At 41.3% G+C, this 27975-nt stretch overlaps 1 protein-coding gene across 1 annotated transcript; it reads left to right on the top strand.

Moving 5' to 3' along the window:
- The first annotated feature begins 436 nt into the window (after positions 1-436).
- Positions 437-24577, top strand: olfm2a (olfactomedin 2a). Its single transcript, XM_073494652.1, has 6 exons — positions 437-643; positions 11829-11978; positions 17533-17688; positions 19407-19626; positions 20850-20956; positions 23848-24577. The coding sequence occupies exons 1-6, from the start codon at positions 500-502 to the stop codon at positions 24520-24522; spliced, it is 1452 nt and encodes a 483-aa protein (XP_073350753.1). The 5' UTR covers positions 437-499; the 3' UTR covers positions 24523-24577.
- Positions 24578-27975: the final 3398 nt, after the last annotated feature.

Raw genomic sequence — 27975 nt, 5'->3', positions numbered from 1 at the left:
AAGAATGGATACTTGCATGCAAAACAGGGTTGGCAAGGATGGAGCAGAGGCTGATTGGGAGGGGATGAGAAAGAGAGGCAGCCAATGCGCAGCTCTGCATCTTGAGGAAGAGAGGGTAAGAGAGAGGGAGGGAGAGAGAAAGGGAGAGACAAGGGGAGAGTGAGGAAGTGAGAGAGAGGGAAAAAGAGTGAGAGAGAGGGAGGGGGTGAGGCTGAGGCAGTCACTCTGAGAGGGAAGATTCCAGCGTGATGCTGTTGGATGTGAGCTGCTCTCCTCTAACCGGTCTTTGGCTGTCCCTTTGACTGAGCCAGTCTGGTAACTGTGCTTCACCAGCTCTGGGGGCTCGGCTGCTGCTCAGGTTGAGGCAGAAGCTGACTGGCTGGTTTCCTGCCTAGACTGTCTGGAGCAGAGAGGGGTTGACTGGAGCCGAAGGTCCAGGGCAGGGTAGGGTAGGGCTGGCTGTAGGGCCGTTTGCGCCGGGGCCCCACAGGAAGCAAACATGAGCGTCCCCATGCTAAAGATCGGGGCGGTGCTCAGCACCATGGCCATGGTGACCAACTGGATGTCTCAGACTCTGCCCTCTCTGGTGGGGCTCAACGGGACCACCATCTCCAGAGGGGGCACCTCAGAGAGGATTGTCAGCGTGCGTATGACTTTCTTTGTTTTTCTGCAAGTGTGTTTGCTCTGCATTTGTTTGTGCATGCTCTTATTGTAAATGTAAGAAAGAAAAAATAACAGATGAAAGAGTGACACAGCAGAAGACAGAGGGACATAGTGAAGAATTGGGAAGACACGAGCATGTGAGTTAGTGTGTGTTTACATGATTAACTACAGATAGAGGGGCTTTACAGAAGGGAGCACTGATGGAAGAGGGACTTCGAGGGTCTGTGTTGTACTAGTAAGAGAGAGATGGTGGAAGTAGACATGCATGCGAGAGCAATGTTTCAACCAAACGTGAATGATGCACATGTTGTTGGGTGAGTCACATTAAGTGTAATGATGCTGAATTGTGAGCTTGTGACTGTGAGTGATGGTGAGAGGCGGAGGGTGCAGTGTGGACGGCCGTGCTAAATCATATGTTTTTTGCCGGGGTGACGGGAGGTAGGGAGCTGTTCTGAGTGATGTTCAGGCTGATCCCATCTGTCAGGGACCTCCAGGGTGGGAAGGATGGTGCTCAGATTCAGAGGTGATGTGGAAGACGGGGAGGTTGAGACAATGTTACAGTTTCGAGTACGTCTTATTTCTCCCTCATTCTGCTTGTCTCCAAATCCTCTCAATCCTCCTCTCCTTTAATCCAACACTCTGGCCTGTAGGGAGGTCATACATACAGAAAGGGCATTAGAGGTGTTTTGTCACAAAAAAAGGCATTTTTGTTAAGGTGTTTTGTTTATACACACACACAAATATTAAAGTTCTATGTTTTTCTGTCTTAGTGTGCTGATGGTAGGAGAGACCATGAGAACTATCGTGGAGACGAATGAATTAGACATTTTCTGGTTCATCAGCGGTTAATGATTGCCTTTGCCTCTATCCTGAGTGTGTTTTTATGGCACCCTACCCATTAAGCAAATGCCTTGGTCTAATGAAATGATTGAACGAAATTGAACGTCCCAAGAGATCCGCGACCATCTGGATATGTGTGTGTGTGTGCGTGCGTGTGTGCGTGCAGACTGCATGTGTATGTGTCTATGTTTGTGCGCTTAAACGTGTACTCTGAGAATGTTTAGGCATTCTCGTCTCAGGGGCGAAGGTCCATCTGTTCGAAGAGATGTTTTATAATTTATAACGGTTCGTTAAAACATCAATCCGCCACTTTGTGTCGCCCTTAATGTTGCAGTGAGCTGTCAGGTTGGGATTTTTTCCTTGGAGGAAAAGGTGTCTTTGCACAGGGTAACAGGTTTTGTTATCTCTGCAGCATGTATGTATCTCAGAAAGTAAGTTTGAGCACAACATAATTAAATTCATAATCTAATCCAACAGTTTTAATTATCTCCTGCACCAAACTCTATATTCCTGTAGGAGACCAACTTCTCTCTGGGTGGTGTGGTCCGGAAGCCATTCATTTATTTTCTATAGCTGTTTTTTACTGTTTAGGGTCAAGAGGAATAAAAAAAAGTTTTTTGGGGGGTTTTTTGGTGGGGTTTTTTTTTCAGTAAACTCACTCTAATCAAGCCTCATGACTGGGAGCCTTATCATTTGCATTACAAAAGACTGGATACAATAGAATATTCTACATAGTTATGAGTGGTTATTTTCTTTCAGGCAACCCTCATTCACAACCAATGGAGGAAGAAATGCTGCTATTGAAGTTCATTTCATCAAAGTTTCATCAAAACTGATGAGGCAGTTTGATGGTGCCAGGAATTATTACAGTCTGACATTCTGTTGTGATGGGAAATGTCCTCGCTTTGAGACAGAAATAATCCCTCCTCATAAACAATGGCAGCGAATAAAACTTTAATGTAAAACCTCGCCTCAAAGTCCCATCACTATTGATGAGACATTTGCCTGTGATGATCTTAGAAGCAGTCGTGACTCACACAATGTTTAGAGCTCTAATCAAAGACGATCTAGCTACGCTCTTGTGACACTCGGGTGCTAGTGTGCCAGTGGCCATTGCATGGCTGCTCCCTACCCTGGCACCCATGCATGCTGCGTCCCATATTCTCCCAGCTCAGAGCTATTTTCAAAGTCTGCTTCACTTGCTTTCTGTGCCTGTCTCCTTACCAGCTGATCCAACAACACAGCTGACTGAGTTTTTATGGGCCCTTCTGAGATGGCACTGAGCACAACACTGCCTGGATGCTTGTAAACATCTGGATAGTGCAAAACCATGTTCCTTAATGAGCGGTAGAGACCCTGGAACTCTTACATGGAACTGATGTGGCTGGTCAAGCCAAGATAAGCTGTAAACCTGCCAGGCTGTGCTCATACAAAATCCTGATTACAGTCAATGTAATAGGAAACGTATCTTCAACAGTATTTGTATAACATATTTCAGAATCATTGTTCACAAAGTACTGTGTGTAAAAATACAACAATAAGGAAATAAATAGTATGATAGAGGTAAATTTAACATACATTTTTCAGGTAGTTATTAAGTTTTACCTTTACTAGATATAAAAGCTTGAATACACCGACACATTCAGCAGCATTAGCAGGAAAACTGTTCCACAGTTTAGGCTTTCAGTGATGGTTGGATACCAAAATGCCCTTGGAAGTAGCATATAGTTTCAAAGGTAAAATACATTCTACATAAATAAGATAAAGATAAGATAAGATAAGATAAGATAAGATAAGATAAGATAAGATAAGATAAGGATAAGATTTTATTGACCCCTCAAACTCCATTTTCTTGATACAGAAGAGGCAGAGTGAAAATAAGTGATTGAATGATGGATAACAAATGAAAAGAGACACAGCAAGACAAAAATAGAATAAAAGAAAATACAATTAAAAAAAGACCACACACTCATTTCACCTTTCACATATACAGATATGACCAAGATGGAAAGCTGCACCCATGATTGTAATACACACATGGTGTATAGTTATATACTAGAAAAGTATAAATATGTATAAATATAATTGCAGAGAGACATGAACTTCATAAGGTACAAACAGGAATTCTACAGGATAGGCGCAATTATGGAGGATATGCTGTACACATATAAATTATGTATATAAGGATACGTATACAGAGTAGAATACATTATTTAAGGATGATATAAATATATTATGATAGATAGGAAGTATAAGTAAAGCATAATTACACAGTGTGAATGTGTAATGTGTATATATTATATAATAAATGTAAGTATAACGAGTACAATAATGTGTAAATATAATAAAGTATGTTATTTACCATTCAATCCTTAAGTGGAAGAAGCAACCCTGAATGCTCTTTTACACACTGCTCAGTTTGTCTTGCAACATGTTAATCACCAAAAATAACAACTTTAACTTTGCCACGCATTTAGCTGAAGGAAATTCTGAGCCATCCATCTGTAATGCATGAAATAATTCAGGGGAGTGTGGTCAGCCTTGAAAAACTGAGAATTAGAAATTAAGCTGTGTGTCATCAGCATAGAACAGAGCCATCATACTTATAAACAATGTCAGAAGATGTCGAATAAAAGTAAGACCAGTCCAAGAATTGTGCCCTGGTGTAATCTACAAGTTAAAGTCAGAAGATACGTCTGTCTGCTCTACAGTAGTAACAAGACATAAACCCATTAAGCAGTAATTGCGCTCTGTGTAATTTTTTTTAAGTCTAGATAGCACATTAAAAAGACACCAAATTATCAAGAAAAACTTTAGGTTTATACGTGCATGTGTGTGTGCGAGATGGGCATAAATAAATCATAAACCTGTATAATGTATACTGTGGTTGTATACTGTGTGTGCGTGGGTTTGTGTGTGTGTGTTTACTTTCCCTTTGATATCTAAAATAAGAAAGCTGTGGAGGCAGAAGAGTGAAGAAAATACTCTCCCCATCAAAAGGCAGCATGGAACAACAAATGGCAGCATACAAAGAGCCGGGGCTCCGAATCTGATTGGGGTCACCCAGCCTCTGTCTGTCGAGGTGTGGGACTGTAAACTTTATCACATCCAGTGTGCAATCCAATAAAGCAGATTGTAAAGATCGATTCTTGGCTATGGATTAAAGATTAAAGACCGCTGCAGATTTTTATTTGAGTACTTGGCTTTTATGTTTATCGTAATGCCTTCATCCCAAATTTATCCAAGTTCAGACCCTGACAGGTGTCCTCTACTGCCTTGTCAATGTGAAGTGGTGTGCAGAGCCAGGATCTCAGCAAAAGCCAATCTTGTAATATCATTTTAAATTGTTTTGATACATTAACTAATTATGTAATAGTCTGTGTGTGTACAAAGCCTTATTGATTCCAGACTATATTGGGCTAGTAATCGGGCTTTTGACATGGCTCATTTGCCGTAACAGTGTCATTTCCAACCAGCTGAACTTAAGCCTGAATCATTGCTTTGCCTTTTGAAAGCAATTTGATGATCTCACAATTCACACGATTCTGCAATCCATATACTCCACCAATGAAGCACTGACTGTGTTCTCACAGTTTACACTGTTTTCTCACACTGTCTGCCCTGCCACTCTCATCTCCCTCCTCTGTTTAACACCAGCCATGGTAGAGCTATCTTGTACCCGTCTAACAACAAAGTGGATGCCAAATGCTCTTCACCAGGGCACCTGGCAAGGTGCTAGCAGCCTGCTCCAAAAAGTATAAAGCTGTAACTGCTTGCTTGTAAGTGCTGAGCATTGTTGAGTGTCATTTTCTGTCACTTCTCCAAGAATTCTCCAAGTGAGCCCCCCACTTCAAAAAACACTTCATGCATCTGCCCACCCCTGCTGTCATCCAAGTGTGATCTGGATTGGAGTGAGTGAGCCACAGATGGAAAGTGAGCAGGACACCACACAGGAGAGGTGGCAGTCATGGGAGTGATGGAGTGGGAGGCAGCGGGGAGGAATAAGGAGGCAGCAGGGAGAGGGGCATGATGAGTTTATGAGTCATATTATTGACTGGCAACCATGCTGCGCTGATTGTGGTAATCGGTTTTACTTGGGAGCAGGAGAGACCAGGGACTTCAGCAGGAGTCTTCATTGAGTTTTATTTTAAAGGCCAGCAGCTGGCCTGTGGATTGAGGATTGACTGATTGGTCATTTGAAGAGTGCGGGTGTGTGTTTTCATGTTTATTTTATGCAGTCAATTAAAGCAAAATCCGGCAAATGGGAAAAATTAGATCTGATTGTTTGGCCCTAGTTTAGCTAGAACTAGGCTCTGTGTAGCAGGGACAGATGTCGCTACTTTGCTGGGGACAAGCAATGAGAGAAGTTAATGTCTGGCATTAAACATCAGTCTGCTGGTGGGGGGGGGGGGGGGGGGGGGGGGGTTATTATAAAACATTAAGTTTTATAATAACCTAAAAGACAGTCACCCTAATATAATCAATAACCTCATAGAGATCCTAGAGAGAAGCCCCATCAGCCAGCTGCTACTGGGACACAAGCAGAGCCCTCAGACAGAAATCCCATGAGACTAAACCAAATTCTAAGACGGCAAAAAGAAAACTATTTGACACACTAGAAAGAATCAGCCAAAAACCAGAGCAAACTGGAATTCTATCTGGCCCCAAACAGAGAATAAACAGTGGCAGATTACCTGACCACTGTGACCAGCCCAAAACCACTAAAAACCTTGGCTGTGTACAGACTCAGTGAGCACGGCCTCTCCATGGAGAGAGGCCGCCACAGGCACACCTGGGTCCCCAGAGAAGAATCAATGTGCACCTAATACACACGGCAAGATGTGGAAATCAAACTGCCGAAACCTCCCAAAAGACCTTGAACTATGGACAGCAACAAAAACCTTCCACATTTGCTGGGCAAATACAGTAGGAGGATTAGTGCGCTGTAGTACTGACCTCTGTAGACTGACACACATACTGTACATAGATACAGCATAAATATCTAGGGTCCGACCTATACTGGATTTTTGGGGCTGGTGCTGATATCGATATTAAGAAGTAAAAACTTCTGATATTTATTCATATGTACAGAATATATACTGTCTGTAAACATACATTTTTTCAAAAGTGGTCATCAAACACCTGACTTGACAAAGACATGTACCAGGCAGGATATTTTACAGTCTAACAATAAACTTTATTGTCACAATGACATCAGTGCACTGAAGTAAACTTCACTGGGATCTTAATAACTACAAATTACCCCAACATTTTTTTCTGCATTATGTTCTGTTTAACAGATACACAGATAGTAATACCTGTGATAGGCCAATATCAGCCAACCAATATTCTTCCGGCTCTATGATTATCTTAAAACATATTTATTTATTTTAAAAAAGTAAGAGGTTGCAGTGTTTATATAAATATAAAAAAATAATATTTTCAACTTTAAGTCTAAATTTTTCTACATTATTAAAATGTATTTTTTACATATCTGGGTATATACTGTACTTTTCTAACAGCCAAATCTTCTGTTGATGTTCATTATTTATTGTTTTATTTCAAACTTGCTTTGGCAATGTAAACGTCTGCTTTCAATCCCAAAAAGGCCCCTTTGAATTGAATTGAATTAAGTTGAGGGAGAGGAAAGTGAAGCTGAAGAACTTGAATAAACAAAGTTAGCATCGAAGAATGGAAAAGGAAGAATGAGATAGATTACATCGGAACTAGCCCTTACTTTGTTATCCTTACCTTGAGACTATCACACCTTGACGCCTCCTACATTTTCACCACGCTTTGTTCTTTCTCTCCATACAACTATATCTCAGTTCTCTTGTTCTGTCCATCCTCTGAGGTGTTGCACTTTCTCAGATATGACGGCAAGCTCAGTTCCCAGTGCAGCGGTCAGCCCTCTCCTCATATCTCAGGACTCGTGCCTGCCTCTGCCTGTTTGCCCATTCTGCCTGCTGCTTATGAAAGTTATAATAGACTTCCCGTCATGCTCATAAAGAATGGAGCTGTAGATTTATGATCTCATTTAGCTCTGGCTTTACAGCAGCCAGCTCCAGGGTCGGTCTAATGAAACGCCAGAGGAAGTCCATCCCGCAACACTCGACAGTGATACCACCAGCAGCTCGAATGTCTAATTGGATAATTCCTACGAACTTTTGAATCATTAACAGCGCAAGAGTTCTGAGCTTATTTGCACTCTGTTAAGCACTCAGGTAATGGCACAAGTTGGTTAGTTAGTTTTGCTACTAAACTACACAGACACATCTAATCTGAATCTCTTGTCTGCAGTGTACAGGAGGCAGAAAAACTACTGGAATAGCATTTAGTTACTTCTTTTTAGCTTAGTAATGGCCACACCTCCTCATCTCATCTCGTCTTCCCCTCTCTCAGCAGGGATTTAACCGAAGTTGTCATTCAGCATTGCAACTGGGCAGCATTTGAGGAAATTAGAGCCATCTCTCTATTCCCTGTCAGCCTTTCTCAAACCACAACTCGTCCTCCTCTGCCTATCACTGTATCAGTAAATCACACTTTAATCAGATTTCTGTTGGAACGATGGGAGGTTGAGGTGGAAGACATGCCAACAGTTGATGGTGGGACTTCATAGTCTCAGGCTGTCAGATGTGATGTCATGGGAACAGAGGGAACACTTGGATGGTGCAAAGGGGGCAAGACGGATATCTTAAAGACTAATTTTCACTTTAGAGAGCAAACCCAATTGATTTTCATCGCTCTTGCCCTCTGTGGTTTCGTGTTGTTTTCATTGCTGCTGTCTTCTTTCTTAATAGGTTTTTTTGCATGGCAGCCATGACTGTGACAGCTTCAAATCTGGCACTTACATATTCTTTTTCATCCCTCACATCTAATGGATGAATTTCTGGGACGGTGAACTGAATGCCTCCTCTCTCCTGAAACCACCGTCTATGTCTGGGAGGAGAGGATTATCCCCAGACCTGAAGTGCTCCCAGCTAGCCGCAACTGATAGCATGATGATCATAGCACAGGTTACGCTATCATCACTACTCAAATGTAAACGCTCTGGTGCCTGACCTCCCTGCGGTATGCAAACATTATTCATTCATTTCCTTCTACTTACCCTGGATATAATTACGGATAACATTACATATTGAGGAAGTTGTTTTTTCCCACACTAATGGGATATCTGGCTGCATGGTGTGAGCAATATGTTAAATGAGCCAATGTCAATGACCCACTCTTCACTGCAGCGAGGAGACTTGTATTTACATAAATAACCCAGTGTTTCAAAACATATTCAAGTTCAATACTCGCACACCGGGAGATCAGTTGCTTATGAGGGCTGATATATAGATCTCCTTGCAACGGTTCGGGCACAAAGCATATAGCACATTTGCATTTAAGAATTACCTCTTCCCTCCTGCTCTCTAAACTGCCACACTGTGATGAGAATGGGAGAAGTTAGTGCAGAATGGATAGGTGGGTGGTAATGAAATTGGAACTGATTCAAATAAGCTCTTAATTTCAGCCCAGCATTTATGAAACATTAATGAAGAGGGGAGAAGATCTGTCGCTGTAAAAAAATAAAAACTCCCTGGCTTGCGAAGAGCATATGAGGAGCACAGCATGAGTTTAAACACATCGGATAATGAAGAAAGTATTATGATAATGGCGCTGACATGCCTCCAGTAGCACTTTCTAAGTTGAATTCTCAACTTATTGCTGCTGCCCACTATGTAACATATCATTTTAAAAAGCCATTGTAACGACAATTGTGGCTTCATTTCAGGATTATATCAGTATGAAATATTGATGCGCACTTCTGCATCAGTTCGCAAGAATCTTTTTTGACCAAAAGTGAATATCTGGTGCGTAGGCAGACAACCCCCACATGTATGGATATGAGGTAATTTTATTGAAGGCAGGAGGCTGCACATACCCTCGAAGTGAGTAACTTAAGTGGATTCTGCTGTTTGAAGCAAGCTAACCTCCACCTGTTAACACCACAGGGTATCAACTGTAATGAGAAGTCGGTGTGTCATGCTGTGCCCTCACGATCCACTATCTTACAATCATTTCATAGTAGCCTTGCATATGCTCTCCTCCATTCTGCAGTAATCACGCTTTACAGCTGCAAGGATTATTCCAAACAAACCCTCTTGGGGGTAAATCAGTGGCTAAACCAGCACAAGTAAATGCATGATGAAAGTCTATTGGAATTCATGCAAATACTCTATATATTGTTTGTGCATGTGCATCAACAAATGTACAGATGTACTGTACACAGCCATGCACGCGCAAATACTTTAACACATAAGCACTCACACACACATGCTGCAATAAAACACAAGTCCTGACAGTGAGTGAGAAGCAGGCAGAGGACAGAAGAAAAGAATCTCTCCCCAAGGCAATGGCAGAGTGAAAGAGACAGTTGAAAGAAATCGGAGGAGGTCCTGCGGTGTAGACTGCCTCTTTCGTCTTGTCTTAGCTCTAACTCTGGCCTCTGCAGACCTCTAACATCTCTCCACCTAACAGCCTTCTGATGCTGGATTGCCTCAAAGATGACTTATAATGAGAAAGGTGCTGACTGACTGAAAACTGTGCAAGTCACTGCAGGGAGTGGCTTCACACCGACTCCTAAATATGCATCAATATTAAGAATAATGGAATGATAATTTAGCCAGAGTGCCAATAAGTTCCACTGTGAGTCATTTGTGTGCACAGTAGACATTCAGTCATACTGAATTATTGCTAATGTATGTATGTAATACTGTATGAATAGAAAATGGGAATAGAATATTACTCTACTTAATTGAATAAAATGTCGATTTTTTTTCCCATTATATGAGTCTACTTAATATACCTTGAATATAATGAAACAGATAAAATATTCTGAAGAATTAAATGTACAATGTGATTGTCATACTCATGCAGCTATAGTCTGTTTCCCACATTTCATTTGGACTAAGTCAGATTTAAAATTCACTCATTTTGAGGGGGAGGAAGAGGGAAAAGCAGTGAGTGCAGGAGAGGAAAGGGAGAGAGGGGGTGCCTGAGTGCCAAGGGATTGGCAGGAGTGACAAGATGTGACAGTGAGCACATTGGCTCGCAGGGTGGTTGCTACTTTACACTCCAATCACACAGTCCCCCCGTCCCCCAAGACATTTTAATCTGATCCCCCGACCCAAGGAGACGAGAGCAGAGCACAACACAGCTCTGAGCAGAGCGGGAGAGAGGCACAGAGCCGAGACGCATGATTTTATTTCCAGCCTCTTCCTTCCACTTATGTGGATGGGTCTTTAATTTCATCACTAAAATGGCTGCTCCTTTTCTCATTACATTTTGCTTTATATGCTGAGTGTGTGTAGATGTCGTGTGAATGAACGGATCGTCCCGGCCGGGCCTTTGCGTAAACTGTGTGTATACGTGTGCTTGCAAACGCACAGCACTACTTTTGATTGGATTAGTCAGAGAGAGACATCCACCCTTTCAGCCTCACCCCTCCTCCACTGGTAACGGCCTGCATTATCGATCCCGAACAGCTCCATTTCCTCTCCTTGTCCAAACTTATTAGATGCTCTGCTTTCACACAGCCCGGCCAGATTCGTCCTTCTTCCTCTTTTCTTTGAAACCTCCATTTTCCTCCCATTTATCTTTGTCTTTGTTCATTCTCCATCGAGATGTTACTCTAGTGCTGTTGTGCCGATGTGTTTTGAAACCCTTTGTGTATTTTCCAGCATTTCTCTTGTCTTATCTTAATCTGAACCTTTTCTGCTTATTTTTTTTCCTTTTCTTCCATCCAAATCATTTATCCTCTTTTCTCTTGTCTTTACTGCTGTGAGCAGCACCTCTGTCAGTCTCTGGTTTCGCCTTTTCGCTCTAAGTTGCTGTTCAGTTAATACTAAAATTAGACTGCAAGTGATTTTGAGGAGTTGGAGGAATCAATTGCCATTAATTGCCTTTGGGGAAGAGAAACTTCTGATAGGACTGCAAAGAGAATGCCATGGAGAAATTATGACTCCACGGCTAACTTATGGTGACAGAATGGGCACAACTAATCACGATATGGAATGTATTAAAGAGTCTTTTTTCCTCCAAACACTTTCTAAAACACTTTCAAGTATTAGATAAATTTATTAGTTTAGAAATGTTTTATACGGGTGGAACACTTTTCAGATTACAGTTGATGCGTGCTGGCAGAATAAAATATCGTGTCTGCCCCCCTGCATTTTGAAAAGCCTGTTTGGTAGCAACAGATAAACAACGGCAGTCAGAAGCAACCAGTTCCTTCACTTGCTCACTTGCTCTAAGATATATATGTCTCTGTGTTCTTGCAGGCTCTGTACCCGAGCCCAGAGGAGGGCTGGCAGATCTACAGCTCAGCACAGGACGCAGATGGGAAGTGTATCTGCACCGTGGTCGCACCGGCTCAGAACATGTGTAACCGCGACCCACGCAGCAGGCAACTTCGCCAGCTCATGGAGAAGGTGACAGCTGTCAATAGCACACTCACTTTGAGACACGACTGTTACCCACGCAGACACACAAACACAAACTGCCACACAGTGTCTGCGCTCATGTCTGGTGCCGTCTGTTACATACACGATGCTGAAGTGAACAGTCCCACTGCTTTTACCCCACAGTTGATCAATCATGCAGATGAGAGTTGTTGGTTTAACTATTCTTTCTTAAGGAGCAGAGTTGCTTAAAGTGAGTGAAGCGTGGATTGCCTTAATAAGAAATGTCCTAAACTTATCCATGAAATTGGATTCACTGAGCCATACAATGATAATGTTTCTTTTATAAATATTAATCCATTAGATACAAATTAGGAAAATTAAGTGTCTTGCCAATCATTAGCGAATGCTTTGTTTGCAAAGTTACACAGTAAATGTTGCACAAACTAAATCTGTTTACTCAGACTTGTGCTCGTGCTGTCTTTCTCTATGTAAAAAATATCAATCAACACTGTTTTTCATACTCGTGTGATGTATGACAAGCAAATAAATTTTATGCCATACAACAACATGTACACACACAAAACCCTCAAGCATGCAGAGAGCCAAGAAACCCACACTGTTTCAGCAAGCAGACAATAAATCCATGTTTCAAATACATGGAGTAGAGTGTTATTGACCTACAGTGCAGTGCAGTGTATGCAAATGTAATTTCCTGCTTGTGTTTAGTGCATAAACACGCGCGCGCACACACACAAACACACACACACACACACACACACACACACACACACACACACACACACACACACAGACCAGGAGTGAGAGTAAAGGCAGGAAAGGACCTCTGCTCACAAGCAATCCACAACTACAAGTTGACTCCTCAGACCTGAAGCTGCATCGATTGGCGGTTTGCAGGCAGTACATCGGCATCTTTCCGTTCTTATCCACTTGTCTCTCCAAAACTAAATAATAACAACCTGATGAATAATATCTAATAGCTTACACTCGCTTTATGGGCTGTGGCAGCTCATTGAAAGCCATTTTTGTGGACACTCAAAACCATCAAGTGGGTGAATGAGAGGGTGGATCGACAGAGTGAGCGAAAGCCTGCGAGCAGAGAGGCAGAGGAGAGCAAGTAAGACAGGAGGGGCTGACATTGATGTGGTCTAGTGCAGAGAGGTTGTGGTAAATTGAGATGCTGAATAGGCTCTGAGGTCCTAATGGATCAATGAGACACCTGAATTCACATATTGCATTCAGTCTCATTGAAGTATACCTTTTCCCCTGACAGCCTCTGCCTGCTGCTGTTTCAAGCACACGTTGATACTGTACAGTGAAAACCCACACTCACACACACTTTAAAAGAGGCATATTCCAACTGAGAAGGCATATTCTGGCAGAGAAACTGACAAACTAAATGAAGATATTCGGGGGAAAGCAGATATGTGCATGAAAGTATATGTGTACTACAGAATACATTACAAACTGTATGTCAGCTCTCCAGTATTGTCAGTGCTGCTCACATGTCTCATCGCAAGTGAGTTTGTAGATTAAATGCAGAATGAATCCCCGACGAGTCTACCGAGCACTATACAGCACAGTATGTGCGAGTAGTGTATGTGTAACCATATGTCAAGGAAGAACTCAGAATGACCTGGGTGTGCCATCCCCACCTCTCCTCAGCCTTTGCAAAAGGGCATCATGACACCCTGAATGGCCATGAGGGGATTTCCCCTAGCTGCTTTAAATCATTAATTATGAGTTGGTCTCCACATCCGGCACAACAGGTGATCTGCTGCAACTCCCTGGAATCAATCCCTGGAATAGCTGCAATCAATCCAGAGAGATTGACATCCAGCTAAAATTAAAAAAATAAATAAAAAGATAGATAAGTACGAAATAATGGGACGGCTACATGTGTGTCATTCTTGAACAGCAATATTAACACTTGTCCCTTGTCAGTTTAATTTATAAAAACTATTAAATAAATACACAAAAGTTCACATTAAAATGAGCTGCATTGATTAGTCGATCAAACGCATTTTTTGGCCAACTATTGTGATAATTAATTAATAATTTCAGTCATTTTTCTGACAAAAATTTCAATGTAAATGTTGGAATTTGCTGCCTTTCGTTGTCATTTATGATAGTAATTGAAGAGTCTTTGGGTTTTGGACTTTCGGTTGGACAAAAGAAGCAATCTGAAGACGTTTTGTCAAAATAATCAGCACTTTAATCAATAACATAATTTACAGTTAGTTGCACCCATAGATAAAATCGATATTTTCTGCTCATCTTTCTTTTCACTCTCTGCCACTGAAAGGTTTTCAGAGCTGTCAACATTTCAAGTTGATCTTTGGTGACTGTAACTGTGGACAGACATACAATACAGGTGAAAGTCACATTAAAATGATATTCTCCGGAGACAAGAACATTTTGTCAATGGAAACCTATTAAAACTTAACAATGAAAAGCCTGAAATGAAGACTAATCTAAAAAAAAAACAAATAATACATTTGATAAATGCTATTTTTGAAGCATATATCCAGTCTATGTCAAAGAGGGGTAGATTTCAGCTCTAATTTTGAGGGCGCAGTTTGTGTTGCTGTCACTTACAATACATTAGATAAAATAAGCCTCCTGAAATGAGGTGAAATCATTACCTCTTTGACACAGTCTTAAAGTCCCCCTCCAGTCAAAAGTGTGTTTTTCTTTTTGTTCCTACAGTTGAATACTTGAGCTTCACTGTGTCGAATGATGTATGTGTGGAGTTTGATACCAGAAGGCTGTTTTCACATTCATTGCTCAAAGTGTGAATTTCCTCTGAGCGCAATGAAAAATTGGATTTAAAGAGGCAGGCCTACAAGCATGATTTGTGACATCACAAATAGTTTAGAGGCCAAAGTTTTGGCCATTTTAATGAGGAAGAAGTAGGTGCCAGATAAGGATTTAATAAGATAAATATTTTTCTGCCAAATGTTGTCCACATATTAGAGATTTTTTATTGCCTTACTACATGTGTAGAAGGGATCTTTAGTATTATAAGCTGCAAAAATATATTTAATGTTGTATTGATTATACAGTGTGGGCGTTTATGTTATTCTGTTTACCCTCTGTACTTGTACACTGCTTGTAAGACAGCAGTTATCAGAGCCAAGCGCTCCCGCCAAATACAGTCCACAGCTCAGGCTAATGAGGACACCCAGGGTCAGCGCTATTTGAGCTGCACACAAGTGAAAGCCACAAGTTAAAAGACTACTCATGAGTCCGTGTGTATGTGCACATAACAGCACCATGCCTGATAAGACATCCCCATTTGAACCCAGAGCATGTGGCCAATTATTATAGCAGACCACATCCACAAAGGCTCTGCCTGACACAGAAAGCCAAGGTTACACTAACAATGTCAAAGCCGCCCTCTGCTCAAAGAATGTAAACCAGCCTTGTGCGAGAGTCTCTATTCAGCTTTCTGCACAGGCAGACAAAATGCCATCCAAAGCACAGTTGACCCCGAAGGATGGTGGTGTAAGAATGTTCTTGGTGCAGACTTTTGAACACCTCATCCCACTTTGACCTCTCTGTCCAACTGTTTGGGTTGAGATGAAATAAAATGAGATAGGAGGGCACACACAGAAAGACACTTTAGGATTTGGTACCGAGTCACTCATTGCATTGGACATGAGGCAGACACACCTGTGACTGATTGAATTCTGGGGAGCAACGGGGATGGGGGCTAGATGAAATGCCTTGTGTGTGTGGATCAGTTCTGATCACCACTGCTCAGAGGATCCCAACTGACACACAGCAGGATGGTGACAATCCTTTTGTTTAGACTGCAGGCTGGTGAAACAGTTTACTGTAACACATTCCTCCAACTAGTCCATCTGTACTGCTGTCAGAACAGTTTTAATTGGTAAAGAATATATTTTCCATCCAAAAAAATCCCTTGCCAATTCATGAAGCATGTGGGAGATGAGCTGGGTGTAGAAAACAGTAGGCTGGACACGAAGTAATTGAGTGGGATGTCAAAGAGTAGGCAGGCAAGGCATTAGGTGCAAAACAGACTTTATGCCAAACTGTGACCTTTGAGAGTTCGGACTGTTTCTGTTTTTGCTGGGAGTTGTTGGAATAAATATCTTCTGTGTGCTCTGAGTTTCAGTGGCGCGTGCCTGTGTGGGTGGGTGTCTATTGGTGTGGGTAGCTGGACATATGTACACGTGAGCCTCCTTATATGCACCACAGAACTGCAATATTTGTCAATGTTCCGATGATTTCTGGCCATTTCAGGACAACGTGCAGGAGCTGAGGGGGTGTATGAAACAGTAGGCTGGTTATGCAGCAGCAGAGTGGGCTGTCAAAGAGTGAGCAAGCTGAGTACCTCGCAAAAATTAAACATAGTGCAAAATTGATTCCTCTGAGAACTGAGATTCAATAAACACCTACTTGACAGCATGTTTCCTCCTCTGTAAGATTTATTCAGTTTGCATTAGTTTAGTTTTTACAGTATGTACCCATTACCTGTGTACACTCATAACGGTGCTACTACCCTTCTGTTTTGATATCAGAGAGAGAAAGTATATTTATATCCTGGATAACTGGATACCTGTTGACTTTTATTGCATAATTTATGAATGTAGTGTGTCTGTATATTAGCCTGTTAAATCCTGTGCTGCTATTTGAAGCACCACTCCTTTCATCTTGGTTATTCTTGCTGTTTGTTTCTTATTTTTTTGCTTTTGGCTCGTTGTTTGTTGCCTGTCTGTTTTATGTTTTTTTCTAAGGGTATTTCATACCGACTCAGCCGTGCCTTTGCTTAACTCTGCACTTTAAAGAAATGTTTTGTTTTTTTGTTTAAGGCTATCCCTTTTTGAAACACATTTATCGTATAGCACATACTGTAGTTAGGTTTTATTTATTCATCCATCCTTTTCTTCATACTGGATGAAGAGCTCAAACTTTTAATAGACAGTTCAGTGCAAATAATGGGGGAAAACACAGTTGTTCTTCAGTGCTCCATGAGTCTGTGGCTAACATGATCCTAAACCAAACTATTATGGTAAATTGAAGCAGATATTAACATGTTTTATTTGAATTGGAATATATTTATGAAGAATTTCAATGGATGGAACTTTTCAGTATTAATTAATCTAAAGATTACTTTTAGTAGTAGAGACCATTTTGTGATGGGATCACAGCAGCATTGATGTCATTTTTTGTCATCAGCAATCCAAAACCCCAAAATATTCAGCCTACTGTCATGTCACAAAGAAAAACAGAAATATTCACATGTGAGAATTACTGCCATTTCTTACAAAAAAAATACTGAACTGATTAATTGATGATCAACTAGTTGATTACCTATCAATAAATCAACTATTCAGTCAAGTTCTAGTTGCAAGCTAGAGCTGCTTATCTGATAATGAATTGAAAAAAAAAGAAGTTATTCCTTTAGAATTAACACAAACAATTCTTCTGTGTCTATTATGTGTCTCCCGGGGGTTTGGTGGTGTGTGTTTGTATTTGTGTGTGTGTGTGTGTGTGTGTGTGTGTGTGTGTGTGTGTGTGCGCGCGTGTGTGACAGGTTCAGAACATTAGCCAGTCAATGGAGGTGTTGGACCTGCGGACGTACAGAGATCTACAGTATGTAAGAAACACAGAGAGCCTAATGAAGGTGGTGGATGGAAAACTGAAGGTGGCCTCGGAAAATCCCCGCAGTCTCAATCCAAAGGGCTTTCAGGTAATTGGCTGTCTGTCACCTCTTGCACAGCAGTGCGTGTGTATTATTGTGAAGTGAATGCAGATAGATGCACTAGATGTGGCACTGCACTCCGTGTGCACACAAACCTTGCCAGATACATTTCGCTCTTCACAGACAATAAAATTTTGTATGACTCTCGATGGACTGCTGCATAGGCAAAGGTACACAAATTCAATTCCAAGACTGTCTCTGAGTCATTGACTCATGCACAGAGGAAATTTTAGCAAATTCACATCCTCCTGAATTATTAAACTCCTGGACCCAGAAGAAAAGTATTTTTTTCTGTATTCCTCTCTTTACATCCTTTCCTCTCTCTCCTGACTCAGCCTCTATTCCGACTCTATATACTTAACATTCTGGTGTCTGCTCTAAGAAAGCAGGCACATATAGTAACATTTATCTCTACCTTATCTCTCTACAAGTTTAGGCTCATCTGCCATTATCAGTGGGCCTTTTTGTCTTCCTGTCAGCCAGCTGTCTTGCCCTGGCTTTCTCCACATTTTTCACACTCTTACAGACATTAGATGGACCATAAAATAGTTTGATTAAAAGATACCTTCATAAATGTTAAGTGTGCTTTACCGCTGAGACTCTGCCTAAGCACAGGGACGAGCATGAATGGCTGTGTTTTTCTTTCAGTGTGTTTTATGAAAGCAAGTGCAGTGGAGGTAATGAAGATGTTTATGAAATTGGCTCATTCATCAGTAAAGCCACAGATGACTGCAATATGCAGAATAGTAAGCATTATATCCTCCGACTTATCAGAATGAAAATCTGCAATCCAATATAGAGAAAAAAAAGTATTTAAAAAAAAGCAGGATTTGACCAGAGCAGGTTGGCTGATGAATGCATTCAGCTCAAAGTTGCCAATGGCAAAGCGTGGGAGATTAACGAGAGCGAATTTTTGTAGCTTGAAAAGGGGAAAATGAGATTTATGATGTGGCGCCACAGGGCTGAGAGCTGCTCCATCACCAGATTTACGATAAACCTTAACAAGGAGGAAACAGCCCCTCCTGTGGCGGCCACACTTTATTGATACACCTATTTCTCTCTCGAGCCTTCTACCTTCCAAGCAGGAGGCCCGGCTCTCCTGCTGCTTCCTGCACTCCTACATAAGGACACATTGTTCTTTTCATTTCTAAACACATGATGAGTCACAGAACACGTTTACACCCAGCGTACCACTGCTTCTAACTAGGTGAAAATTGAATCACCCAAACCTGCTTAGACAGTAAACAGGCATGTGTTATGTGGAGGGGGCTGGGCGAAGCGTGGAGGGATCTGGAGCTCTCAGCTCTGGAGAAGAGAGTTGGTTGCAGAGCCAAATCTTCTGGAAGAATAAACACTCAGAGACACTTTGGATTCTGCTCTGATCCTGAGCCATTCACCCTCGGTAGGAGAGCTCAGAGATTAGTTTTCAAACTTTTTGGATTAAAAAATGGATTTATCTTCACTATTTATTAGCCTGACTGCAGCAGCGATCCATGGAGGTGACCTCCAATGTAGGATGTTTATGTTTTGTAATGTTGACTGCAGTTGACTGGAGATGGAGGGGAAATATATTTGTTATGTTATGAACGTACAAAGGAGAGGGGAAAAAGAAGAGGGAGAGACTTTCTCACTGAGGATCCCTAAAGTGACACAAATTAGTTTATTAACACATTATTATTCCATGTGTCTTTCTGTACATAACTTAGGAGTTGAAAGACAAGGTGACCCAGCTGCTCCCCCTGCTGCCAGTGCTAGAACAATACAAGGCCGATGCCAAGATGATCCTTCGTCTTCGGGAGGAAGTGAGGAATCTGTCGTTGGTGCTGATGGCCATCCAAGAAGAGATGGGGGCCTATGATTATGAGGAGCTGCGCCAGAGAGTCCTGCTGCTGGAGACCAGGCTCCACTCCTGCATGCAGAAACTAGGTATAAGTTGTATGCATTATGCAAACAGGTGTGGGTGGGTGGGTAGTCATTGAATGCTTAATTTGAAATTCATTATCAAATGTCAATGCAGCACTTAAACAATTAGAGGATAGACAACAGCTGTGCATAAAGGAATTAAGGATTAATTATTATCATCAATTGTCAAATCTTTGTTCTACATTGTCAACATTACCACGCTGCTCAGAGCTCGAATTATCTGCATAAATTAAAAACAATTGGCCTAGAAAGCCTGGATGAATAATTGATCGTGTTCTCGTGTAATGTGTTACCTCAAACTGATGATTTTACAAAATCCCATATACAGTATATAAACTGATGACTTAAAGTGGCAATCTCGAAGATTTCCGGAAGCAGCAATTACAGGTGTATTTTTGGACCTCACTGCTTCCCAGAGATCAAGTGTCACCTGTGTGAATTAGAAATAATAATTACTCACTGATCTATATTTATTTGCAGACATTTTTTTTAAGTCCTTTTTCAAAACTAGGTACGCAAATGCAAAGAAAAGTAAGATAAGACAAGAATGGAAACAGAAAACAGATAAAAGAAAAAATACAAGAATATTGAATATGTTCAGAAAAATCAATCAATAAATCCATCTCTCGTTATTTGTATATCACTCACTAACATGCAATTCAATGTGCTGAGTAAAGACCCATGTTTAATAATACAAAGAAACAGATATCATAATACAAAACATTCACCTAGTCATTTGTGTAAAAAGTAAATATGTAATCTATCTGTATCTATCTAGATTTTAATAGAGATGGATGGATAGAGAAATGATTCAGATTCGGTGCTATAGACCCCAAGCCCCAATATGACAAGTAGTAGATGCAATTACACCTTCTTCACCCCCAGTAAAATTGCAAATTGTGATATCAATCAATACATCCACATACATCCTTTTGAAAGTAACATTCATGGCTGTGGAGAGTGCTTAAATCTCACCGTATCTGATACATATATGTGAGTGTCATCTGCAAGAAGTGAAGAAATTATACAATGTTTTTACAGCTGTGCATAAATTCACATAATCATATGTACCCTACCCTAGACACCATGTTTCAGATGAGCTGTATAACTGGAGTTCCCTGGCACAAAATAAATGTCTCCCTGTGTCTTATGTGTCACGGTGTCTCCATAAAAACATCTATAAATCTGTATGCAGTCTTTACCTCTTTCTCTTCTTTGACCTCAAGGCTGTGGGAAGTTGACTGGCGTCAGTAATCCCATCACAGTGCGTGCATCAGGCTCAAGGTTCGGCTCCTGGATGACAGACACCATGATCCCCAGCTCAGACAACAGAGTAAGTCCCTGTGTTCCTATGCTCAACCCTGAACTAGAACCTTTTCTCCCTCCATAGTTCAGAAAACATCCTAGATAAAGTAAAACAAAGTCATTGTCAAAAACAGGCTGCACTCCGCCAGTTTCTCAAAAAAAATCCCTCACAGCAACACTGTCACGATACTTAATGACTGATTGACTGTTTTGCCTGAGTAGGACTTCTTCAGCTCTCTGAAAGAGGAGAACGCAAAGCTGAGTCACTGATGGATAGCATCCCTTTCCCTCCTCTGTGTCTTCTTCTGTCACTGCAACTCCAGCTGATTAATCACTTAATCATCAGTGGAGAAATGAATGAGTTGTTTGGGCTAAAGTTTTCTAAATCACCTAGGTAATTACCAGGAGTGTGACGGGATGCTCTGGACCCAGATGATATAGTAATGGCTGCAGCTGATTACAGATGACATGCGGTCTTGCATGGGCAGACGCATGGTAAGAAGCAAAGGGGCAAAATTCACAAAGGAGGAAGAACAGGAAGAGGAACTGTGCGGCCTGGTGTATCGGGGTAGTGGTGGTGATGGTGGAGAATGGAAACTGATGAATTTTAAGAGAAGAGATGACGATGGCCTTTGTCATCCCAGCCTGAATCATAACAGGCTGAATAGATATTGCCATCAGAAAAGGTCAATTTCTGTGATTGAATGGCCTGGTCTTTATCTTTAATCACCTGACTTGCTGATATCACATTAGTCTCTTTAGATCGATCACTGATTGTATTAATAGCTAGATACATCAACAATATCAACACCCACACCAAATGTCACTGAGGATCCAACCATAAAAAAGGCTGGGTCTTAACGTGCTAAAGCTTCGGCCTGGCTCAGCCCCTCTCTCCCGCTCAGCTCGAGGGAGACATTTAATAGGCAGAGGGAGAAACAATGCTTAATGCTCCATAATCTCCCCTTCTCCATAATTCAACTGCGCTACCTCACCACCCTCAACTCCTCCCATGCCCTTCCACTCCCCCACTGGGGTTTGTTATTGAAGAAAGGTGCCTATTCCATACACGGTAAGGAGGCAAGAAGATGAGGAGAAAAATGATGAGTGGAGCATCAGAAGAACGAGCGCTCCATCTTAGCAAAGCTCATCTTGATATGTTAAGGACAAAAGAAATATCTAAGTTAACTGCAGTTTAATTTAATCAATTAGTGGCTGAACTGTGGCTCAGTGGATGCATTGAGGGAATGAGATTGGAGACGCAGCCAGAGAGGGGCCATGTCAGTGGAGAGATCCGCTGAGAGTACTTGAGGAAAAAGATAGAGCTGCTAAATGGATTGATTTTCTGTAAATGTGGACTGGAAGGGGCAGGGAGCACAAGTGGTGGTTGACTGCAAAAGCACAGGCAACATCTTCACTCCCACACGCAGGAGAGATCAATAGTTTTTTGCACACATTCAAGTATGCACAACTGCATGAACACATGCACTCACCAGATCTTTCACTTAAGTAAAAATACTAATACCACACTGTGAAAAGTAGCAGTAGTCCACAACAATTAAAAGCCCCCCATTTAAAACTTTGTTTATGAATTAATTCTAAGTGCTGTATCGTAGGCAACTGGACTTGTTTCAGTTTCTTGAAGATGTTTCACTTCTCATCCAAGAGGCTTCTTCAGTTCTATCTAATCGGACAGGAGTTGCAGGCCACCTCCTCTGAGGGGAGAGGAGGAGGTGGCCTACAACAAGTGTCCCTAATGACTCTGAAAAGCAGAGTTCACACCTGTCCTTAACGACTCTGAAAGGACACTCCCACACAGGGTTTAGAAAGCCTGCAACTCCCCTCCAGTTAGTTAGAGCTGAAGAAGCCTCTTGGATGAGAGGTGAAACGTCTTCAAGAAACTGAAACAAGTCCAGTTGCCTTCAATACAGCACTTGAAATTACCATGAACTGGATGAATGAGAACCTTTAATCAACATCTTCATGAATTAATATTACTAAAAAAACAAAAAACTTTGGAGGTTTTCCCTACACATGTGCTGGCCCGGTTTGATTGTTTGATTGGGCACGTTGGCATGGCTGAGATTTCCCCTCCATAACAAGAGGACTACCTGCTTTAAGGTGTGTCTTTAACTGATGACGCGCTTGTCTTATACAGTGGTGAAAGGAGCAGCTTTAAATACACCCCTCAGTACTACCGTTTGAAGCCATTAACAAAGCTCCACTCATTTCCTACAAATTCTTTACAAGAAAAGTCCCCTGTTATTTAGTTGATTAAAAGTTTTTACTATGAAGCAGCAAAATCATAAAATTTGGGTTTTTCACCAGCAGTAGCTTAACAAGACTCCCAAAAAAGCTGAACGCAAACCTGATGAAACAGCAAAATACAGCAAATGTCTGAAAATACAAACAGGGCCACTGGAGAGAAAATGAGATTCAGTAAGAAGCTACAAAATTACTCAGAGCTGAACACACAGACACCTTACTCTCAGGTTTCCTGCACAGACATAGTTGAGTATTGCAAAACAGGCTTGACTGAAAGGGACAAGAGGGGTTGTCACAGGTTGGCTGCGGTAGCGAGGGTGTGCTCTGGCACCACTCCAAAGATCCAACTTGGGTTCGGCTCGGCTCAACTCTGCACAATTTGAGTTGAAAAGCCCATATGGTACTCAAGTAAATGTACTTAATCATATTCCAGACTGACACTTAAATAAGTAGAGATTCAGCACATACTCACAACATGCTTACTTTGCTGAGGGCATCATCTCCACTGACTGTGGTAAAACATTAATCACAGTGTTCATGCAGAGAGGTGTGTCAGGTAAAGCACAACAATATTCTCCTGAAAGCTTTTGATCCTCTCATCTTCATCAGTTAGTTCATTCTTCCCAGTGGAATTCATTTTTCTTCTCTCCATAGGTGTGGTCCATGGATGGTTACTTCAAGGGGCGACGTGTCTTGGAATACCGCACAATGAATGATTTCATGAAGGGCCAGAACTTTGTGCAGCACTTGCTGCCTCACCCTTGGGCAGGCACTGGCCATGTGGTCTACAACGGATCCCTGTACTACAACAAGTACCAGAGCAACATCATCATCAAATACCACTTCCGTTCTCGAAGTGTTCTGGTGCAGCGCAGCCTGAGTGGGGCCGGATACAACAACACCTTTCCCTACTCCTGGGGTGGCTCCTCTGACATCGACCTTATGGCAGATGAGAACGGCCTGTGGGCCGTTTACACCACCATCCCCAATGCTGGAAACATTGTCATCAGCCGCCTGGAGCCTCAGAGTCTGGAAGTGCTGCAGACTTGGGACACGGGCTTTCCCAAGCGCAGTGCAGGAGAGTCTTTCATGATCTGTGGGACACTTTATGTCACCAACTCCCACCTGGCTGGTGCCAAAATCTACTTTGCCTACTACACCAACACATCAAGCTATGAGTACACAGACATCCCCTTCCACAATCAATACTCCCACATCTCCATGATGGACTACAACCCCAGGGAGAGGGTCCTGTACACCTGGAACAACGGACACCAGGTGCTCTACAATGTCACTCTGTTCCAGGTGATTAAGACTTCTGGGGACTGAGAGCCCTCAGACTGACCCACTCAAATAATGCTGTGATCATTGTTCGGGGAGGGACAAATGAGCTGGGTGGAGGTGGGTAAAGGCTATGGGAGGAGGGGGTTGGGGGCTTCATTGTATGGGCATAGGCTTGGATTTTTTAAGAGTTTCAATCTTCATAGAGTGCTATTATTCACATTCTCAAAAAACACTCCGACAGCACCGTCGGTAAAGAATCAAAGACTGAGCGCTTCTCATTTTTGTTTTTCTTTCTGTGATGAGTAAGCATGGTTCTTTTTATTTGTGATGAGAAATAAATATCAATCTTTACCATTATGACTGTGTATTTCATTTGTCACTTTGATTGCAAATAGTCCTGTATTTTGAAGGGGTGAACAATAAAGGAGAGACTCTGTGTTGTTGTAAAAGCATGGCTTCAAACATGGAAATGTGTACTCCCAAGATGGGAGCTTCTTAAATGCACAGTGTGTAGTTTCTGCTGCTAGGGGTCTTTCAGTCAAAACAAAACAAAATACGTAAGTAGTGTGGGATCATGGGAGTTGCTGTCTTCATTGTTAAACACGTGACACAGGCAGAAATGTTCACGAATGAGGTAATATAATAAAGTTTTACTCTCTTTACGTTCTCTGACTCTCTCCTGGAAGTTATAGAGAGGCCAAGTCCCGCCCCTTCTGTTGTGCCCCATGGGACCTTATTTCAGAAAAAGTATGTTTGCTGGTTAATGGCGAGACAAATCATTTTCTGTTCCGGTTTGAATTGTGATATGAATTACATATAACATTTTTTTCAATTTAAAAGATATATTTATAGAAAGTCACAGTGAATTGACAAACATCATATGTGTAATTCATCGCACTATTTAAATGGGATTCGAAAATGATTTGTCTCTCGCCATGCTACTCCATTGGAAGGGGACTTTACCTCTCTAGCAACAGGTGACCAACTGAAACGCACCATTACCTTGAGTAAAACTGGGATTTCTCTGGGTTCAAACCTTTGGGATAATGTAAGTTTTCAACTCAACAAAATAACATACCTATCATCATTTTTAGATATTTTAACAGAGAAATGTTGCATATCGTATATCTAAATGGAAAAAAAAGGTGTCATTTATTTTTGGGGTTTTGAATGTCTCTTTTATTTCTTTTCGTTTTGTTGTTCACTACAAGAAAGCTAGCTAAGATGCGCAAAATATAAAAATGTTTTTAGACTAAAATTGAAGCTGTTTTTCAGGCAGAATTGTAAAATTCAAAGAATCTGATTAGCTCACTGTATCAAGTATTAAAATACTGCAATAATTGTATGTATCTTGCTGACACTGAGTGTTTAACTACCACAGCCGAATCATAAAATAATGAGGTGACAGGATGTGAATACTGACAAGGCAGTCTCTAGGGCTGCTTTAACCGTATCTTTGGAAGCATTCCATCCAATATTCTCCATCTAAAAAAAAGGGGCATAGGCTGCAGTGTAATAAAACGACATGCTTCTATATACTATATTCTATTAACTGCAACACTCGCGGCTTACATTTCATTTTTCCAAGGTGAAATGAAAGTGAAAGCAAAACATTCTGTAAAAGGAGCAGGTGGTGGTGCGAAGGGTCGAGAAGCACTAAGAGAGGGAGAGACAAAATGTGAAAGGAATTCTGAGAGCATTTACATTTGAGTTGAAAAATGAGGCCTCGCAGTTACTGTTGTTTGTCAAGCTCCAATCTGCTTTAATCTCATTAGTCGCACAGCTCTTCTCAGGTGCTTTCTGCAGAGAAATGCACAAACAGAGGCACATAGTGGGTAACTGCTCACATCAGAGTGTCACCTGCAAACCTAACAATGCAACTTTTTTATCATTTGTTATTGAAAACAACTCTGAATCCACATTGGCATTCTTTGCTGTACAGAGAACACCACCCGACTGTGCTGTCATTTTATTCCTTTCATTTGCGCAGTTTGTGATGATGCACCCATTCTTTGCAGAGAATGTGGTGGACTCAGAAGACATATAATAGAATAGGAGGTTCCACTTTTCTTTTCCTGCGTAACCATGGTGATCCTATTCATCCTGGATGACCTTTCTATCAATAAAAGTGCTGCACTGAAAAGAACCCTGATGGGTTCATACACAGTAGTGGCTGACATTTGAAGCACAATACAATATACAACAATACAGAGCATCCAACAGTCTCAGCTAGAAAGAGTGCGCTATAAACTACACTGTGGAGGGAGGTTAAATGATGTGGAGGTATAATAATGCACAAATGGAAATCTAGATTATAGGTTGCCAAGGAAACTAAGTTCACAATGGTAAAATGCAGTTACACCTGAACATGGAGAGCCAATCACAATGTTTGTTTATAATATTAGGAAGGAGAGACATGGATTACTGACCAACAGTGATTACTGTTGGAATAAAGAGCTACTGTCTAAACAAAACTAAGATGACTGGACTGCCCAGTCAGACCAGAAAATATCAAAGCCTATCCTGAAAGTGCAGGCAATTTTAAAACAGGGCAGAGGGTTACTTATTGTTTCACATATCCTATTTTAATAAAGTCTGTGCCGACAGTTTCACCAACACACAACGGTATCTAATGTTAGGCATGACTGGTTAAAATGGACCCACTGTTTTTCCAGCCAACAAACTTTGCCTCTTAACAAAGAGCAGAGAAGGAAATAGTGACTGAGCACAGATAATGCAATCTCTATGATCAAACAAACTGAAAAATAAAGTCAGCAGACTGGAAAGAAGCATTCATCTGAGAAATGTGAAAGGAACATCAATCCATTTATATCTGTATTTTACTAACTTAAGACCCGCGGGACAAAATTAGAACTAATATCGTGTTTTTATCCATTTGAGCTTGTCGCTGCAACAAACAAAACCCAATAAAAGCAAAAAGTAGTTATTCCCTCTCCTACTCAGTCAAATTTCTAAACCAATGTTTTCTCTTCACTTTAAAACATTTTCTTGCTAATTCATATGTTCCTTAGACAGAAATTGAAAAAAATTGCAATGCCATTACCAAATAGTGCAAGAAAAAAAAACAGAAGTTTTGTTGCTTTTTCATCAATAAAATCAATTACTGGGAGTGTTTGCTGCCAGCAGTATAACCACTGCTTCTAACGCTTGAAACACAACCATTAGCTCCAGTGGGTGTGTTGTTGTGTAGTTATAATAGCGATAAAGATTAGGGGCATGACGAATAGCCTCAAATCATTATGGTTTGCCCCGTTTGAGTATTGCATCATTGTATCTTCGTCAGAATAGGTCATCTCCAGCTAAGCCCTACTTGTCAGTTCACAGCCTGCATGCTGTGGAGCAACAGCACTGAATTGTCTTCTTTGCTCAATATCATCTTGAGAGAGAAAAGTGCATTGAGGATGAAGGTTGTGATTCTGGGGGGTGAAATCACAGTGAACACAGTAAATCTCTTAAAGCTACACATGCTTTATCTGA

This window comes from Pagrus major, chromosome 23, assembly GCF_040436345.1.
Source record: "Pagrus major chromosome 23, Pma_NU_1.0".
Classification (NCBI taxonomy): Eukaryota; Metazoa; Chordata; class Actinopteri; order Spariformes; family Sparidae; genus Pagrus; species Pagrus major.
The sequence above is the reverse complement of the archived record's forward strand: the minus strand, read 5'-3'. Positions and strand labels throughout refer to the sequence as shown.